This window comes from Arachis hypogaea, chromosome 9, assembly GCF_003086295.3.
Source record: "Arachis hypogaea cultivar Tifrunner chromosome 9, arahy.Tifrunner.gnm2.J5K5, whole genome shotgun sequence".
In the NCBI taxonomy this organism is placed as follows: Eukaryota; Viridiplantae; Streptophyta; class Magnoliopsida; order Fabales; family Fabaceae; genus Arachis; species Arachis hypogaea.
In genome coordinates this window covers 7204608-7225749 of record NC_092044.1, presented here as the reverse complement: position 1 = coordinate 7225749, position 21142 = coordinate 7204608, and the positions used below count along the sequence as shown (strand labels likewise).

The following is a 21142-nucleotide window of genomic DNA, read 5'->3' as shown; positions in this document are numbered from 1 at the left end:
AAATTAAATATGAATAAATACTATAAATTTTTAGATATAATCTGATTCATAAACAATCAAACCCTTTTAATTATGATGGAATTATATATAAGTTTACGTAGTCACAAATATGTTGTTATTTTAAGATTAAATTGTATTTTTTTAAAAAATAAATATAATAATTATCAAAATAAATAATTTAAAAAATATTTACCGATTTAAATTTTCTGGTGTAAACGAGATAAGACAAGTTAGCTGCCACGTGTATATCTCGTTTACACTAAAAACGAGATACATGAAACTGTAAACGAGATAAACAAAGGACAAATTGGCAGCAGCTATAAAAGGACGTGTAACCCTTAGTATTCTCCACAAACATTTTCTATCCTTTTTTTGTCTGGTTTTTCTAACGAAAATAAGGCATCAATGGCCGGTAACAGTCCATACATAGTTGTGCTTGTTTATCCCAATTGTTGTATGAGAAATGGCGACAACGGGGTGACATTTGAGTGTGAGGATCCGATATTGTTTCGCACTCAGCGTGTGAATACGTTGTCACATTTGAAGAGTTTGATATTGAGCAAGTTCGGTGGTATAGAAGTGAGGGAGATCGGAAGGGTGGCGTATAGGTTGCTGGCACCATGGGTAACAGAGTCTTCCGGTTTCGACTATTCCGACTTCAAGGGGATGAGCATGTGTGACTGATGTTTGACATCCATGGGAGGATCATGGTGGAGCAGGTAATGGAGCTTTCCGCCGAGGTGGGACATAGTGGTGGTGGGAGTTCCATACACTCGACATATGTATAGGATGATCGATCTCTTGCACCACTGCCCATTCATGTCGCCATTCCAGTGGATGAGGCAAAGGAGGGCGAGGAGGCGTCAGACGAGGATTACGTGATGGATAATGCGAACAGTGATTCGTTCGATGGTGGGGATGAGGATGAGTTCGTTTTGGAAACACCTGCCCAGACTGTGGCGTGCCATGTCCTGCCACCACCACAGTCTAGATCTCGACGCCATGCATGAGAAGGCTCCGTTTTCTGACACGAGTGAAGAAGATTACAACATAGACGGAGGTGTAGAGTTTTGGGTCGAACATAGGTTCAAAAGCTGAGGGGCAGTGCTTCAGGTTGTGAAGGACTACAGTATTCGCAGGAGTGCAGAGTACTGGATGATCGAATCGGACCGATTAAAGAACCATGTGCACTACCGTCAAGCTGAGAATGGGTGTCAATGGAGCCTCTGTGTGGCCCTTCGGCAGAACCTCGAATACTAATAAGTTCAACTTTAATTGCGATATTTAGTACTTCTGTATGATATATTAAGTAGGTTTGAGATATGGCTGAAGTAATACTGTTTTGTTGTGTTCAGGGAGGTTTGGAGGGTTGGTGGAGCGCACAGTTGTCTAGCACCCACCATGTCTCAAGACCATCGTCAGTTAGACAGCAGCTTGATCTGCAGGGTCATATTGTCATTGATTCAGTCCAACCCCTCTGTGAGTATTCCGGTTTTGCAAGGTGCGGTGCAGGCAAGCTATCATTTCAAACCATCCTACAAAAAGGTGTGGATGGCAAAGCAGAAGGCAATTGCATAAATATACGGCGATTGGAAAGAGTCGTACAACAAGGTGCCGAAGCTGATGGGTGCTGGTACTCCCCGATACCAACCTCCCTGCCTGTGCGGAATGACTCGGCTATCCTATCCATGTCCCCGGGCGCGGCGGTGTGAAGCTGGAAGGCGTCATCAATAAAGAATTAAAGATCTCATCAAGCATCTCCTCCTCGTCCTGGTGGGTCCCAGACGAACCTCCCTTATACCAACCTGGCGGTGATGTGTCCCATGCTGCTCGAGACTGCTGCCCACTGGAACCAGATAATAGCCATGCTCTGTGCGGGGAAGGGGGAGGAGGTGGAGGAGGTGGAGGAGGCAAACCCAGATGTGAAGCCTCTCTGTCCTATGGGATGTCACCGTGATCCTCCTGATGGTCGTACTCTGCCTCCTTGTCAGACTCGGCATCAACCCTAACCCGACGAGGCCTGACCCTCTCCCTCCTAACCGCCTCACCTGGTCGACGCTCTCTCTGGCCTCTGTCCCTCCTAGCAGGTCGTCGAGTATCCTCCCTGATCTCCCTCGCACGTCTCCGTCGATCCGGCACGTCCCTCGGAAGGGCGATATCATCCCTAGGCTGGCTGGCTGTAAGCTGTACGTCGGGGGGCAACTCTACGAACCTCGGGTCCTCCAAAATCTCCTGCCCCAATAGATACCGAACACGGCAAGCCCCACGCCACCAATCATAGTACTCTTTGGTCGGCTTGGTGTCAAATGTATGATGCACGGTGATCCTGCGACCGGGATCGAACCTCTGGGTCCATCCATCGTACCACTGCTGAAGTCGTTCCAGCCACCAGACATCCTCACCACGGCTAGTGGTGGTCAGGTACCTTTCATTAAACACAGAAAGTGTATAAATTACTATCACTACGAGAATAACAAACATCTAAACTCATATAAGTATCGAAAAGTAATACACCATTCATACCTGCCAAGGTTCACCAGAGTGCCTGGCACCTGCTGCTCCCCATTGAATTGTCATTTCATCCGATCAACGTGGAAAAACCGTACAATATTGAAGTATACCAGCGGGATGGCTGACAACCAGATCCCCCACTCCTCCTCCTCACGGAACCAGGGCGGGCACAAAGCCTGCACAATAGGGTCATCGTTGACTCTCCATGCAAACTGAAAAAAAAGTTACCGACATAATTGACCATATGATATCTATCTAACTATCAAAGATATAATATAAAACGACACATGCACTCACAAAATCATAATATATGTTATTTCATGACTAACCTCGTCGAACCGTAACCGGTCAATCAAAACCCTCCAATGCAGGACCCTGGCCTCATACCGATCCCTACTCTGCTGCTGCAATCCAACCAACCTGACACATCCCAATAAAATATATACAACATCATAGGTAACATCATATATGAGTTAACAATATTCAATGCAAATACATAAATAAATATTTGTTACTTCGCAGCTAGTAGATATTGGTAGATCCCTCTATCTGGTGGACACCACTGAGAAAATCTCTGGTAGATCCAACTCATCAAAAGCGGAGTGCAACCGGTGATGTCTGTGACACCTTGCTGTGCCACCGAACAAAGTGACTGGTACGTCCAGGCCAGCATAGCCGAGCCTCAGAAAAGTGCCCTACACTTCCCAAAGTCTCGAAGAAGCGGTAGCCAACGTATGTGCACCAGGTTGCTGGACTTGTCGGTCATCAGATACCTCCGATAAGTAACATAATATAGCACCTTCCGTACTGTTAGAGGGTCTCCGGATCGTCTGTCGGGGGCATCTAGCAGACACGATCCTGCAGCCACACAAGCTTGAGTGTGAAGGACTCCTTCCTCTGCGCAGCCTGCTGTGCCGCCACCGAAGACCTGGCACCAAGCAGCTGCTCTACCATAGCCCACGTCTCTGTGCCGTACCACCTACTAAAGTCATGGAGGCACACTCCCACCAACGGGGTTACCGTGTGGGCATAGGCCTAGGTGGTACGCCACATCCTGCAGGGTGATAGTGACCTCACTCCAAGGAAGATGAAATTGTGCGTCTCCGGATGCCATCGCTCCACAAGTGTCGAAATCAGGGAGTTGTCAAAAGTGAAGTCCTTGAGGGGCACCGTATCGCCGAATCCGGCCTCAGCCAAATACGGGATGATGGAGTCGGGTAGGGGTGTTCGCAGTGCAATTTGGATCGATTTTGAGTCAAAAACTCATCCGATCTGACCACTAATTTTACTTGCGGTGCGGTTTGGATTGGATGCTTTTTTTTAAAAAAAAATCCGATCCGATCCGATCCAATTTCAAGCGGTTTGGATTGGATTGGATTTGCAGTTTATAAATTAAAAAAATTAAATACATATAACAAGTCTCAACATCAAATTTTAAATAATCAACAATGATATAACAAGTCCCAATAATATCTTAAAAAGCCAACGATAACATAACGATAGAAATAAAATTATAGGTTAGTTAAAATAATAAATAAATAACATTTTGAACATAAAATATTTATTAAATAATAATAATACATGAATAATATAAAAATCTAAAAAAATTGAACATGTTATAAGTATAATTGTAAATATAATAATAAAATAATAATATTATAGCACATTGTGCGGTTTGGATTGGATTGGATCAGTTATGAAAAGTAGATCCGAAATCCGATCCAATCCAATGGTTTGTAAAAAATAGAATCCAATCAAATCCGAATTAGTGCGGTTTTAATCGATTTTCGGTTTAGATTGAATTGGATGAGCGGTTTAATTAAGATCGGTTTGGATTTGAACACTCCTAGCGTCGGGTGGAGGAAGGATATGACTCACTCACCGAGACAGTAGAAGGCGAGGCCTCTGAAGAATAAAAAATAATTCAGCCTTATAAAGAGATTATTATAAACTTTTGTTTTACTGAATTCTTACTCTTTTTTTAGTTTAGTAATTAGATCAGCTTAACATGCACTACAATACATTAGACGTTAAGCAAATATTTCAAGCTAACTTACAGCTACTTCTACTTAAGAACATACTTCCATGTTTTTAGTCTACACATGTCTCTAAATTACATATGCCAGTAAGAAAATCCTAATTAGAATGTTATAATTGCTAACAACCTAGCACAAGAAAAACAGAGTTCTAAATTCCTTCTAGAGACCTATCCCTAAACCATTTAACTACATTCTTGTCACTACAGGACTACCCTAACAATGGCCATATACTTAGATTAAACAAACAGAATGCAACTAACCTCAAAGTTAGCCGCTCCGACGTAATGCGATGTCTCATTCAGCCTGTTGATGTCTCTGTAGTTCCCCGCCTAACGCGCCATCATCGTATTAGTCTAAAATATGGTAGGAAAGGATTAAAAGAAGAAGAAAGAGGTTGACTAAGTCAAAATGGGGCTCAGAATACCGCTATAAATGACTTATACTTATAGGTGCAGACAGGCCTTATCGCCTTATCTCGTTTATACTGTAAATAAGATGTACACGTGACAGTTGACGTGTCTTATCTCGTTTACAATGTAATCGAGATAAGAATAAAAAATTTAAATCCGTAAATATTTTTTAAATCATTTATTTTAATAATTATTAAATTTATTTTATTTATAAAAATAAAAAATCCGGCAAGTGTCCCCTCACCTATTAACTTGGTCCGACCCTGACTAACTTAAGCTTTAAAATCCTAAAAATAGTTACATAGTAATAACTTGGTAAGTAACCATAAAAAAAATCACAATTAACAAACAGGACAAGAAAAGAAAACAAGACCTAACGAGAGAATTGGCTCTATTGAGCGCAAGCATGAGCACCAGGAGCAGCAAACCTAGCCAGAGTCAGCAAAAACCTCACACTTCAGCAAGCTCCTGAATCTTGGTCCTCAACAGAGGCAGAAAACGCTTCCTAGGTTCCCAGGCTAAATTAAGATCACATACACTACCATACACCACAACTCCACAAGCCCCAACAACTTGCCAGTGATTTAGATGATAATATAATATTTCTTTATACTGTTAATACTTAATATAGTAACAAAAAACCTCTCAAATTATTTCGCTAAGTCAGTTTCATTTTCCCTCTCGATCAAATTAATTTTTTATATTTTAATAATATTAGCTCTGTATCCTTTTTTTTTTTAAATTATTCACGATATATATAATTCAAATTTTATCCCCCTTTTTTTCAATTAAAATCGCACCAAAACATTTCTATCTTCTTTCTCTTCCCTGAATTCCACCAACATGGCGTTATCCGTCGCGAATTTGAGGGTATGTTATTGGAAAATGAATTGCTGTATACAGACAGAATTCAAATTTCTAATTTGTTTAGGGGCGAAAGAGCTGAGCAATCAAACAGCCCAATCTATCACCACATAGACCCTTCCCTTCTTCTTTACCTCTTCCGTCAATTCCACCCACACCAACACCATTATTGTGAACGCCAACGCCTGCATCACCATTAGCTAGTCCACTGCCACCAGTCCAACACCCCTACCCCACCCACCACCTCCACTCCATCACCATCACGATGGACGACAGCAGACATCAATACCGATATCACCGTTACAATTACCACCACCACCACTCCACCACCATCACCTCCATTATAGCCATCACCACCTCGACGACAGCCGTCGCCACCACCAACAGCAACCACGTCAATATCAACATCAACACTACTGTCACTATCATCATCACCATGACATTGACGGCCTGATACTCGTAGGAGGAATTTACTGCGGCAGCACCGTTGTGGACGGGATCGAAGAAAAGAAAGATTCTCATCCGGTCAGCGGAAGCAGAACCTCGGAAGTGCAGATCATATTCCCTCATCATGTAACCGAGGTCTCTATCGTTGGTGACTGTAACGAGTGTGTCGAGATCGTCGCCGGGGATAAGATACTTGAAGAAGTTAATGGCAGCGCCTCCGCAGAGGGCGGAGAGCTCAGCGGTCAAATCGTGGAAGCTGATGTTGCGATCGACTTCGAGAATCCTGTTGTTGCCGCCGTAGTAAAAGAAGTGTTGGTGGTTGTTACTGCCGCTGCCGTCGTGGTGCCTGATCTGGCCGCCGAAGCTGCACATAAACCTCGCTGCCGTGTTCTCTGCCATACTGTTTTCTTTGGTGGTAGTGTTTGGGTTTGCCGTGATATTGGATTTGGAATTAAATAAGAACGAAGCGACCGCGTAGGTTCCGTGCATTGCAGAGTGAAATGGCTGCGATTAAAAATTTAAACGTCACTCTCAATGGGCTTGGAAAATTTTTTTAATTATTTAAAATTTTACGAGAACCAGGATCGAACGGGGGCAAGTGGCACCAACCAGGCACTTACTGCAATTTTTTTTTCTTTCTTTTTTTTCGAGAATCGTGAATTTGTGATTACACTTTTGACAAACCAGGAGAGAAACATGACAAAGGAGGGAATAGTGAACAGGTGATCAATATTTGAAAACAAAAATACCTTCCAAGTATTTATAAAGGTTTAATAATTGAATTTATATTCTCACCTTAATAATAATAATTAATTTTTAATTATATCACTTAAAAATCATATAAATACGTAATTGAATAATTTTATGCAATTTTTTATATTATCGATATATCAAAATTAAATTTTAGTTATCATTATTATTATTATTATTATTATTTTGCTATTGATTATATGCTTGTTTTTGTAAAGATGTGGTTGAATATATAATTTTTATGGATACGATAATGTATAATTTGGTATTTAGATAGTATTATTTTATATTGATAATGTATGTAAATTACTTGAAAGATGATTGCAAGTGTTTTATATAATTATTAAATTAAATTTTTTATTTTGGATTATCAAGTAAAAATCGTAAAATAATTATTTTTATTAATATAGTTATTTATAATTAAATATTTTATAAGTTATTTTATATTAACGGTAACTTTGCTTATGTTACACCAGTACATAGTTGGTCATAAATTCGGATAAAAGAAGAGGGTTGTGTTAGGCATTTGATAGCCAACATAAAAATTTAGTCAAATTTTTATGGCATAGATCAAAGATGTTATTGCGCTAAAGTTAGGTCGTTGTCCAAAAGCAACATGCTGTATAGCTCACGTACAATTTTAAATGAGCAAGAGCCGCTGCATTGGTGTCCAAATGTAGTGTTAAATAAACAAGAATTTCTGCGTTTTCGTGAATGGACAAGGGTAAATAAGCTAGTTCACAAAGAAAAATGTAAAAGTAAATATCGGAGCGACAGAAGATTGAGATTTGGGACATGGAACATAGACACTCTAATAGAAAAATCTATGGAGATGGTGAATACCATGACAAAGAGAAAGATCAACATCATGTGTCTACAAGAAACAAAATGGGTCGGTATGAAAACTAGGGAGTTGGATACCTTCAGGTTCAAACTTTAGTATATAAGAAAGGTGAAGATCATAGGAATGTGGTAGGTATTATTGTGGATAAGCAGTGGAAGAAGGATGTAGTGGATGTCAAGAAGGTGGGTAATCAGATCATCTCTGTTAAACTTGTGATGTAAGGAGGTACTTTTCATGAGATTAACGCTTATGCACCGCAAGTGAGATTCGGACGAGCAACACAAGATAAGGTTTTGTGAAGATCTAGAGAGTTTGATCAAAGACATACCTTCAGGAGATAATATTTTCTCAGGAGGAGATTTAAATGGCCATGTCGGAAGAGAAGTGACTGGATGTGGAATTATTCATAGAGGTCATGATTTTATGGTAGTTAATATTGAGGGTAAAACTATTTTGGATTTTTCCTTAGTTTTTGACCTTCTCATCGCAAATACATGTTTTAAAAATAGAGACGAACATCTTATAACCTATAAGAGTGGTATGACAAGCTCTCAAATTGGCTTCCTCTTGTTGAGGAGAGTTGACCAAAAATTTTACATTGATTGTAAAATTATTTCGGAAGAAAGTTTAATAACACAACATAGAATGCTCGTCATGGATTTTCACATTGAGTAAAAATTGAGGAAAAATATCATACGAAAAACCTAAGGATGAGGTGGCAGTGGATGAAAGGTGAGGAACAAAGAAGCTTCCTAAGACGGGTAGGAGAAGAGGCAAAGTGGGAAGGGATTGAAGCGCAAAGGAGATGTGGAGGGAGATGTTAGAAGTTATTAGAAGAACAAGAAAATAAAGTTTTTGTGAATTTAGAAGGATATGACCTAGAGACAAGGAGTCCTGCTGGTGGTAGAATGCGAGTGTACAAGAAAAATTAAAGGCAAAAATAGAGTGCTTTAAAGAGTGATATTTGTGCCACAATGCAGATAATTGGGAAAAAATATAAGGCGGCTAAGAAAGAGACAAAAAAATGGCTGTAAGTGAAGCAAAAACAAGAGCACATGAGGGTCTCTACTAGTCTTTAGGCACGAAGAAAAAAGAAAAAAGGTATATATAAAATCGCAAAGAGTTGTGAAAGAATAACTAGAGACTTAGATCAGGTTAAGTGCATAAAGGAGAAAGACGGAGATGTTTTGGCTCAAGATGAGAAGATCAATTAAAGGTGGAAGAGCTACTTCTACAAGTTATTTAATGAAGGACAGAAGACTCTTCTGAGCCTTGGTCAGTTATGTACAAGAGAAGAAGATCAAAACTTCGACTACTATCGAAGGATTCGAGACTTCGAAGTAAAAGAGATTATAAAGTAGATGAAAAATGGCATGACAATAGGACTCGATAATATTCCGATTTAAGTTTGAAAGGGTCTTGAAGAGAAAGATATCAGTTGGTTAACCATGATTTTTAATGTCAAAGAAGATGTCAGATGAGTGGAAAAAGAGCACTTTGGTACTTATTTACAAGAATAAGGGGGATATACAAGGTTGCGAAAACTATAGAGAGATTAAACTCATGAACCATAATATGAAGTTATGGGAAATGGTGATAGAATGGATGTTGAGACAAGAGACACAAGTAATAGAGAACCAATTTGGTTTTATATTGGTTCTATATCAGGAAGATCCACCACTGAGGCTATATATATGTTAAGAATGATGATTGAGAGATATCGTAGTAATAAAAGAGATCTACATATGGTGTTTATTGATTTGGAAAAAAAACGTATGATAGAATGCCAAATGAGGTCTCATGAAAGATTTTCGAAAGGAAAAGAATAAGGATGACATATATTCGTGTAAGTAAAGGTATGTATGATGGGCTACAACTAGTGTGAAAACTCAAGGTGGTGTGATAGAGAAATTTTCTATTGGTATAAGATTACACCAGAGATCATCCTTAAGTATATACCATTTCATATTAGTCTTGGAAGTACTCATATAACATATACAAGAGCCTATGCCATGGTGCATACTTTTTGCTGATGATATCTTCCTTAAGGGAGAGTCAAGAGAAGACATAAATAAGAAGTTGGATTTATGGAGAGAAGTTCTAGAAGTGTATGGTCTGCACATAAGCCGTAGCAAGACGAAATATATGAAACGTAAGTTCGGCCGCCGAAGGAAAAACCCTAATATAAAGGTGAAGATTGGAGAAAATATCCTAAAAAAGGTTAAAAATTTTAAATATCTTGGGTGCATTCTACAGGATAATGAAAAAAATTAAACAGGATGTAAATTATAGGATCTAAGCAAGTGGGTCAAAATGACGGAGTCCGTATGGTTTTATATGTGTAAAAAAGTGCCTTTAAAACTTAAAGGTAAACTCTATCGCATTGCCATCAGACCAGTAATGCGTTATGGTACAGAGTGTTGGGCGGCCAAAGGAGAGCACCAACACAAGTTAAATATGGCAGAGATGAAGATGTGGAGATAGATGAGTGGTCATACGCGATTGGATAGAATAAGAACGCAGATATAAGAGAGAGAATTGGAGTAACACCTATTGTGAAAAAATGGTAGAGTCGCGTCTCACGTAGTTTGGACATGTGAGAAGAAGACTGACAAAGCATTCACTCAGGAGGATGGATGAGATGGAAAATGGATAAGAGATGAAAAATAGATAAAGACCATCTATAAAATGATCAAGTGAGATCTACATGTAAATGGTCTCTCTGTAGACATGATACATAATAGACATTAATGATATCATTTGATCTATGTAACCAACCCCACTTAATCAGACAAGACTTTGTTGTTGTTATTATTGTTGTATTTTATATTAACAGTAAATTAAAATTAATTTTTTCCTATCTGAAATCTTATTTTGCTTCTATACTATACTTTTTTATTTTGAACTTTTCAAGATATACATCGACTAATATTTATATACAAAAGAAATTGAAATTGTTTTGATTTAAATTTTGATTTATTTCATATTTATTTATACTATTTAAAAGATAAAAATAATCATTATGAAAATAGAATTTCACCCTTTAAATTGTAATTATAATTTTTTTTACAATTTTTTTAATCATTGAATTATATTTAAAAAAATTTAATCTGTTATCAATAACAAATATTTAAACAGGCTTAAATTTTCAACAAAATACTACTTAATATATTAGGACGGAAAATATCATAAAGAATAAAATAAATAATTTTTTATATTTATTATTTTATACAAAAATAGTCAATAAAATCATGAATCCCAACAAACAAGATGGTAGTTATTAATGTAAATAAACTAAATTCATAAGTATATAATTAAATTCAATAATCAAATTATTTACAGAATAAATTCATCAAAAATAATGTTTAAATATAATATTTTACCAATGTTAATATTTATATTTGATTTGGTAAAATTTTTTTACTATATAAACATTTTATTTTGTGTTTATTAAATAAAAAAATTGTAACACCCTACCACATAGAGACTTATGCTTAAGTCATAAGACAGAGGTGGCGAGGTATTACAACCTCTAAAAGTAAAATTATATACAATAATAATAGTGAAAAAGATTTCTAACTAGGAGCCTTTGAAGAAAAAGGGGCAAATAAAAAACGTTAAATTGAAAAGCGCAACATTCCCGAACGCCATAACATAAGCTAAGCAGGATAAAAGATAAGCTGACGCGGATGTATATACAGAAGAGTGCCAAAATATAAATAACAAGGTTCAAGACTCGGTTCGCGAAGGTAATTGGCCCGAACATATAAGTATATATACATATATACATGAGAGCCCAAAAGACACCCAAAAGATAGAATTACAGAACCTGTTTCTCCAAAATAACCTCTAAGAGGAGTCAATACAGTATATATATAAAAGTGGAGATAATAAGTATCTAAATAAATACAGATAGCCAAAATAAAGCCCCAAAAGATAAGGATCTTTGCTAAATCAGAAGCTTCCAGCATGCCTCAGCAAGGAGCCTTACGTCCTACATCTGAAAACCACAAAATCCGCATGGGTGAGAACCGGAGGTTCTCAGCATGGTAATAGTGCCCACATATCTAACATATAATGTCCTGAGAAAGTCGAAGACAATCCTAGAACTTCCGACATATAATTAAAGCTTATAAGCATAACTAAACCATAAAAATAAAACAGACAACTAGCTAAGGGTCTTCAAAGCTATCTAAAACTCCCATTTCCAACTCCTCCGAACCTCCCAACCACCAACGGAACCAAAGTGCCACAAACACAATTATTTCAAGCAAGAAAATCACAAATAGAAAGCATATATAGTAGTTAAACAAGTATCAAGTATTTATGCAGTCAATTAGGCATTCTAAACAAATCACACCAAACAAACATATAAATGCATATGATGCATGCCTGTCTTAGTTGCTGATGAGTCTCATTTTGTCAGTTATCAAGCCAACTTGACGTGTCCGGTAGCTAACCCAGGCACAGTCTCTTTGTTGCGCCTTATTACCATTAGAGGGAATCCGTGCCCTGTCACCATTAGAGGGTATCTGTGCCTATCACCATTAGAGGGTATCGGTGTCCTGTCACCTTTACAACCAGAGAGATAAAATTACAAACATACTCACATTCAAAATTTTCCATCATGATTCATTTACCACATTCATTCATTATCAATCATTGATTATCAATTTTGTCATCATTCATAACATTATAATCATTTCTGCACACTTCATTTTTTCCAAAAATCCGTCCACAGAAGATTACAAGTCTAATTCTCCTTCTTGAGACTCAAAAATCATTTTCTCTTTGCAAAAACTGGTTTCAAGTTTGAGAGCTCTGCACCAAGACAGCAAGCTACCCTGTTCTTAGAAAATTCACTAAAAATAATATTTTCACTTGATGTATCTGAAATTTGTCATAAATAAACTAGACTTATAGAGCTTTAAATCAATCAAAGTCCCATAAAAAAGTATTTTTCTAAAGAGAGTTATACTGATTACAAGTTTGCTTTCAAAAACTGGTTTTGTTGTCAAAACAGCTAAGAGCTCTATTATTAAAAGAAGCACAACTTCTAAACAATTTATGAAGGTATGAAATTTCTACACAAACAAGAAAATAGTCCCAGTCTCAATGTCGTTTTGGTCCCACTCAAATTTACGGCCAGAATTGGGAGATATAAGCTTGGAAAGTTGCTGGTTTGATTATGCACCAGTAGAAAATCAGCTTTAAAGTAACAAATTTCAAAACTTTATATCTCCTAATCCAACCGTTAAACTTTAACCAAATTTTGTAAAATTAATCTAAACATCACATAGATTCAAGAAAAATTAATTTCATCCAATTGTGATGGTTAAATCAATCCTAAAAAGTGTTTGAAGCTGCTGCCAGAAAATCAGATTATGCAGAATTTTGCAAAACCTCAACTTTCAAAACATTTCAATCCCAACCCCTTTAAAACTTACCAAATCTTACCATTGTGGCTCCAAACCAAACCCCAATTATATCACAACACTTCTCAACTTACCAATTCACCACCTCCATCAAGTTCTCAACCCACCACACACAAATCATTATTCATTCTCAAATATTATCATCATAATTCATCACACATTCTCTTTAACTTTATCATTCAACACAATCATCATCAATCATTTACCAATCTCATACACAAGATTAAACAATACAACTATAATGGGCATTAATCACAACCTCAAGATTACTAACCTTGATACATATCAACCAATCTCAATTATCAACAACAACAATAATTCAATCTTATCATATAGTTAACTAACCTAAATTTTCACGACACATTATATTTTAGATACGAGAAACCAAAATCATACCTTGGCTGATTCTCCACTCAACCCAGAACATTTCTAATTCAACTTTTCCTCAACTTTCAAGATTCCAACACCTCTAGGATCAGACTTCTAGCTTGCAAATTATCTCAAGCTCCCAAAATCTCCATCAAGCTCCAATCCATTTACATATATACCTTGCCTAACACACATAATATGCACCCATACATACAAACTCAATATCTAATCACAAAAACACAAGCATTTGACTTAGGGTTGAGAAACTTACCACACCCAAGAATCAAAGAGACGAGATTAAGCCTTTTCTTCAAGCTAATTAGATCCTATAATATCAAACAGTCCAAAATCTCAACACTTTAACCCAATAATTTCGAATTCAAGGGCTGAGAAAACTAAAATAAAACAATGGCTTATCCCATGAATAAAGTTTGTGGGCTTTGTAGAGATCAACTCCGTGGTCGCGTGGCCGCAAATGGTGCGGCGATCGGAGCTCCGGATCAAAAGTTATGTTAGATTGAATAATGAGCAAGGATTTGAACTCAAGGTTCTCTCCCCAAGTGTATGAGCAGCATGTGTTTCACTTTGGGGAAGAAAAGGGAACCGAGTTATTTGTTTTAATGACTTGGGTTAGGCCAAGGGCCCAATACGGCCGGTTAGTCCGGTTTGGCCCGTTCGGTCTAATTTTGGGCGAAATTCTTTAAAATTAGTGTCAAAATTTTTATTTTAATTTTCTTTATCATATTAAACCATAAAAATCACATTTCTAATTTTCTAGAACAATTCCTAATTTATGGCTTAATTATATATTAATTAACCGGGTTTTATATTCTACCCACCTAACAGAAACTTTCACCATCGAAAATATCGTTCGCTCCAAGAGTTCGCGCGAGTGGTTCCCTTCTCAACCTGACCTTAGCTGTCCTAATATCCTCCCAAGTTTTTTGCTTTCGCTGCGTTACTCTGATCGCTTTTTATTAAGGACCTAACTAATCGTTTACGCTAGCTAAACCTCTTATTAAGATAACTTAGGGTCGCCTACAATAGATCATGATTTTTCATTTAACTATGTGTTACGAGTAAATACCAATCTTTAGTATTATCCAAAGTGGTTAGAAATTAAGTTATCAGTTTTCTTATTACCTCATATTCGAGGATCGGATCTGGCTGTACCCCAGTCCCTTCTGTGCGGGCAATCTCTGACCAAATGTCCTGACTTTCTGCAATTGTAACACAAACCCGAACCATAATGACACGGCCTATTTGGGTGATGACCTCCACATCTCTGACAACTCAAAACATCTGAAGCAACCGCTGTCTGTTTTCCATTACCGTTTCATTGGGAATCCTCATTCGTCGCAAAGCTATCCCGTCCTTGGAGAAAATGTTGTGTGTATCATCTTCTTCTCTTAAACTCTTGACCCCTTGGTGCGAATCCTTGGTTATGCTCCCTGCGGTGGGATTCCCGGTAGTCATTCTCCACCACAGCAGCCTTCCTCACGCATTCTTCAACGACACGACTCTTATTCACAAGTTCGAAAAAAACCCTAATCTCTGTCGGTCCAATGAAGCTCAAAATATCACTCTGAAGTCCTCCCTCATACTTAATACACTTCCAATCCTCAAAGTCTCCAGGAGCACCCTGACAGATACGGGAAAACCGATACAGTTTCTCAAACTTGTTTGTATATTCAGACACGGACATAACACCCTGCTTCAGTTGCAGTAACCCATGTTCCTTTTCCGTCCTTAGAGAATTCGAAAAGTACTTCTTATAAAATTTCACCCGGAAGGCATCCCAGGAAATAAGATCATCGCCATGTTGCAGGAGGCGTCGTGTTCTCTGCCACCAATGTAATGCTTCCCCAGTGAGCTGATAAGTAGCGAATTCTACACACTGTTCTTCAGGCATCAGTTGTGCTTTTAAGGCTCGTTCCATTGTCTGGAATCAGTTATCGACTTCAGTCGGATTGGTGGTTTTCTCGAATATCGGTGGATTGACTTTCAAGAAAGTTGCGAGAGTTATTGGGCCTTGATTTTCATTTCCGCCATTTCCCAATTACCGTGATTCATTTGTTGCCCAGGTGCTGTCGCAGTGGCCTATATAGCAGCAGTCATATTCTCTAATGCAGCCAGAAAGTTTACTGGATTGTTTATGTCAGTTTTTGGTTCCTCATTACTAGCCCGACCTCTCCCACGACCTCGACCGCGTCCACGAAGCGTCATTTGGTTCCTATACACACCAAACAATCGACATCAAGTTGATTAGTCACAATATCGGAAGTCTAGTGCTTCAAAGTTCCAAATGCATGCTCATGAATGTTTATGCCAGTTATATCAGTTAGATATCCTAATATGATATAAACACACACACAGAGAATGTACAGAAGCATAGTCAATTCGTTCCTCAGACTCTACAAGAACAAACTACTCTGATACCATAATGTAACAAAAATCATATATTTGTATTTAAAACTTTAAAAAACTTGGAATATTTTTCAAAGCACCGAAAAAAAGTTAATTTATACCTATAAAAATTAAAAAGATTATTATAATTTTATATTTAAATTTATTTTTATATTTATGTTTAATAAAATCTTTTTGAATTTTAAAAATTAATTTATCTATAATTGTTATTTTTTTGATGATTCAAATATAATTGTTGTGATTTGTATTTATCAAAATTAATTTTAGTTTAATTTATTAATTATAAATTTTATAAGTTTAAAAATTATATTTTATATTTTAGTATATTATACAAATGTAAATTTGGTAATATGGAAGAAGCATGCGAAAGAGTTATAATTCAAATAGTATAATATTCCATACTCATTTAAAAAATTGCGGGTTCGAGTCTGTTGATTGAAAAAAAAAAGAAAAAATAATAAGGATAAAGTATATTTTTTGTCCCTAAAGTTTGACAAAAGTCTTAAAAATACCCCTAAATTTTATTTTGTTTCAATTTTGTCCAAAAAATTTTCGATTTGTATCAAATATACCCCTAACAGCTAATTTTTCAAAAAATTTAAGATCGATTCAACAACAATTTTATAAGAACAACCCCTCAACACAAGTAAATTAAGCATAATTTTTATGAATTATTGTTAGACTAATCTTAAATTTTTTAAAAATTTAACTGTCAATAGTATATTTAATAAAAATCTAAAACTTTTAAAATAAAATTGAAATAAAATAAAAATTAAGAATATTTTTAAAATGGGAAAGTATAGGGAGTTAATGGCTTAAGCGTACAATGTGTACAATGGAGGTTTATGAAGTATTAGAGATATAATGTGTTATATTGTCCTATCGTTACGCTTTTGGGATAAGTGGTTTCATGATATGATATTAGAGTTATAGATCTGAAAAGTTAGGAGTTCAATCTTTGGTGAACCCAAAAATCAGCTTATGGGATGATTATTTATCCTAGTATTTGGATGGTTATTCTAGATAATATAGATGATGTTCATTTTATTGATTTATTCATGAACCAAAAATTTAACCCATTATACACATTGTACACTTAGACCATTAACTCCCTAATACTACTCTTTTAAAATTTTTTCCAAAATTACAAAGACAAAAAAATATGACTTACCACGGACCAAATTGAATCCAAATGAACGGTTGACGCAGTAACGGTAAGCACGTAAGGTAGTTTCAGTGGGTCCCACATGCTCTGTCAAGTTTCAACTTTCAACACAATTACTTTGCATCTTCCGCGAAAGCAGCAATTTCACTTTAAAAGTATCAAAAATCCAAATGTGGAGCCTTCCTCCATGTTTCCTCGAACTTATCTTGCAGTTTCAGGTCAAGCGCTCCGACAAGGAGTATTTCAATTACTGAAATTGCAGCCGCATATGTGAATTTCAAACTCAAAACCAAATAACACAATAATAATACTTTCAGTTTCATGGAGATCGACGAAGCAAAGTTCCTCTGCAGCTACGGCGGCGAGATCAATCCCCGCGGCCGCAACAACAAGCTCGCCTACGTCGGTGGCACCAATAAGCTTCTTTATGTTGACCGTAGAATTGACTTCACAGCCATGGTTGCCAAAATCTCCAGCCTCTTTGACGGCGCCTGCAACGGCCATTACTTCTTCAAATACCAAGTCCCCGGCAGCGATGACCTCAATGCTCTCGTCTCCGTCACCAACGACAGAGACCTCCACAACATGATGCTCGTGTTCGATCAACTCTACCGCGACTCCCCTAGATTCCCCCGCATGAGACTCTTCCTCTTCCCAAACCCTAACAAACCTCTCGATTCGGTTAAGCCAGACTCTAATGGGCTATCTTCGAATCTTTGGAAGCATGATGTGTTTATCAGCTGTAGAGGGAAGGACACTCTTACCGGATTCACTTCCCATCTTGTCAAAGCTCTGAATAAAAAACATATAAAAACCTTCACTGGTGATGAGCTTCACAAAGGGGATTGCATCTCGGATTCTCTTACAAGAGCTATTGACAATTCGTCTGTATCTATTGTGATCTTGTCAGAGAATTTTGTTACCTCAAGTTGGTGCGTCGATGAGTTATTGAAAATAATGGCGTGCGGAAGGAAAGTTATACCTGTGTTTTATGGTGTGGATCCATCTGATGTACGAAAGCAGCTAGTGAGTTTCAATGAAAAATTCAAGTCTCACTTGCAGAGTAACATTAACAATCTTCTGAAATGGATGGATGCTCTCGCCAAAGTTGCGGATTTAGAAGGCTGGGATTCCAGCTCTTGTAGGTAAGGATGAATTTATTTTGGGTTCTCTCTAGATTTACATTTTAAGAGCAGCATAAAAGCAAACATTTTTGTAAAAATTGTTGGAAGTATAGTTTTTATTTACGTCTTCAATGCATTAAAATATTTGGAAAAAATCTGGATAAATATATGTTTGTGATTTTATTAAAAAAAATTTTTTAACTGTCTAAAATAAACATTCAGGAGAGTTTAGACCCAAATTGAAAACATTAGGCCAAAATTGAATGAATAAAAAACGTTAGGACAAAATTAATGAAATTGAACGTTTGGCTATTTTTGAAGAAAATGGCGAAGTTACGGACAAAAATTATATAAATGATTTTTATTATTATGCTAGTAAAACGTACTTTTAGAATAAGATAGGTAAATCCTTTGTTTTTAATTAAGAAATAGCTGCTTAGATGATCGATTTTGTAATAGGAAATAATTATTTGACTTCTTTATTCAATTTTAATTTCTGATCATATGATGCAGTAAAACTTATCTGCTCCATTTGTTGTATTCATATTGTAGGGACGACTTTGAACTTGTGGATAAGATTGTCAAAGATGTTTTGCGAAAGCTGAATAATCCTTGTCTGCCTAAGGATATCAAGGGTGTAGTTGGTATTAATAAAAATCTTGAAAAGTTAGAATTGTTATTAAGTTCGGTTCCTGATGAACAAACGGGAATAATTGGGATTTGTGGGATGGCAGGAGTAGGCAAGACGACTGTAGTGAAGAAATTATTTGAGAAACATTCTTATCGGTATGAAGGTTCCTGTTTCTTAGAAGGTGTTCTGGAAAGATTGGAAAAGTATGGGCAGGAGATAGATGAGTTGTGTAATCAACTTCACTCCAAGTTGTTAGAAGGAAAAGACTTCCCAAATAGCATGGCAGATACAAATTCTGCAAAGTGCTGTCTCTGCAGCAGACAAAGAAGTTTCATAGTTCTTGATGATGTGGGTAGTTCAAAGCAATTAGAATACCTAGTTGGAGACCTTCAATGCTATGGTGCAGGAAGTAGAATAATTGTAATTACAAGGAACAAGAGTGTGCTGGAAAAAAGAGTTGAAAAAATTTATAAGATGGAGGTGTTAGATTTTCAAGATTCCCTTACTCTGTTTAGCTTGAATGCATTCAATCAAAAGTATCCAAAAACGGGATACCAAGAGCTATCATGGAAAGCAGTTACCTACTGCAAAGGTGTCCCGTTAGCTTTAAAAGTATTGGGTTCTTTTCTTCATTCCAAGAGTGAAACTGAATGGGATAGTGCGCTGCAAAAACTCGAGAAGAATCCTAATGCATCAATTCAAAATGTGTCAAGATTGAGTTATGATGGGTCAGATTATCAGCAGAATTACATTGTTTTAGACATTGCAACATCTTTTAAGGGAGAGCAAAAAGAACAGAGAATTGATGTATTAATAAGTTCCCTTCTTGATGAGGCTCTATTAGCTATATATGATCATTTTGAGCTGTTGCAGGATTTGAACAAGAAGTGGGGAGGGGAATCATTTGTCAAAAATCTATCAAGAATCCTGAAAATCATAGCAAGGTATCGGACATAATTGTTTTTAGGGTAAATTACACTAGCCTTTCTTGAGGTTATCTGATATTACACTTGGCATTGCTGATTTGTCATATTTACATTAGCATCCCTTAATGTTATGTTTTTAGGATATGCCAATTTCGCATATCATCAGAGCCACGCCTTGTCAAAAAATGAAAAGGTAAAGTATAGTTTTTGTCATTGAAGTTTGATAAAAGTTAAAAAAATACTTTAAGTTTTATTTTATTTCAATTTTGTTTTAAAGTTTTCAATTTGTATCAAATATACTCTTGACAGCTAAATTTTATAATGTTTAGAACCAATCTAGCAATAATGCATGACAATTATGTATGATTTGCTTGTGTTGAAGATTGTTCTTATGAAATTATTATTGAATTGATCATAATTGTTTTTCAAAAATTAGCCGCTAAAGGTATATTTGATCCAAATTGAAAACTTTTAAGATAAAATTGAAACAAAATAAAAGTTAAGGGTATTTTTGAAAATTTTAGCAAACTTTAAGATACAAATATACTTTATCCAAAAATAAAGGGTACTAAGTGTAATATCACTTAGTCCTCCAGAGAGGTTAGTGTATGTTTTTCCACATTGAGGAGTTCTATATGTAATATTGCTTAATATCAAGAGAAGTTCGTATTATAAGTCCTTGTTTTCAGGAATAAAATTGAGTAGAATAGAGATCAATTTAGTTCGACCTCCCACACACAATTCTGATTTTGTTTAATTTATTCTGTTTATCAAGGAACTCATTCAATTGAAGGCGTAATAAAGTTATGTCTCAAAGTTGATAAAAGCTATGATTGAGTGCTGGCACTTTCAATCATCTCCCCAATTAAACTTTGAAGATTATGTGATCTGCAGCTTCCTATGTGATTGGAGTCACTTACTGATATAAAAAGAAAAAGAGAAAGAAGACGTGTGTTTAGAAGCTTGTTACTTTGCATGCCAAAAGGTCAACTTAAACGACTTTGGGATAGGGTGCAGGTTTGTATATATACATTATGCACATATATGTATATAATCTGTGCTTTACCTTTCAGTTGAACATTGTATCTGATTTTTTATTATTATTATTATTATTATTATTATTATTATTATTATTATTATTATTATTATTATTATTATTATTATGTGTGTATATTTTTCGTACTTTATGGGTTACTCGTG

General features: G+C 36.4%; 1 protein-coding gene across 1 annotated transcript; it reads left to right on the top strand.

Annotated features, from left to right (window-relative positions):
- Positions 1 to 17549: 17549 nt before the first annotated feature.
- Positions 17550 to 19973, top strand: LOC112708803 (disease resistance protein RPV1-like). Its single transcript, XM_025760734.2, has 2 exons — positions 17550 to 18406; positions 18938 to 19973. Exons 1-2 carry the CDS (start codon positions 17583 to 17585, stop codon positions 19971 to 19973), a joined length of 1860 nt encoding a protein of 619 aa, XP_025616519.1. The 5' UTR covers positions 17550 to 17582.
- The last annotated feature ends 1169 nt before the right edge of the window (positions 19974 to 21142 follow it).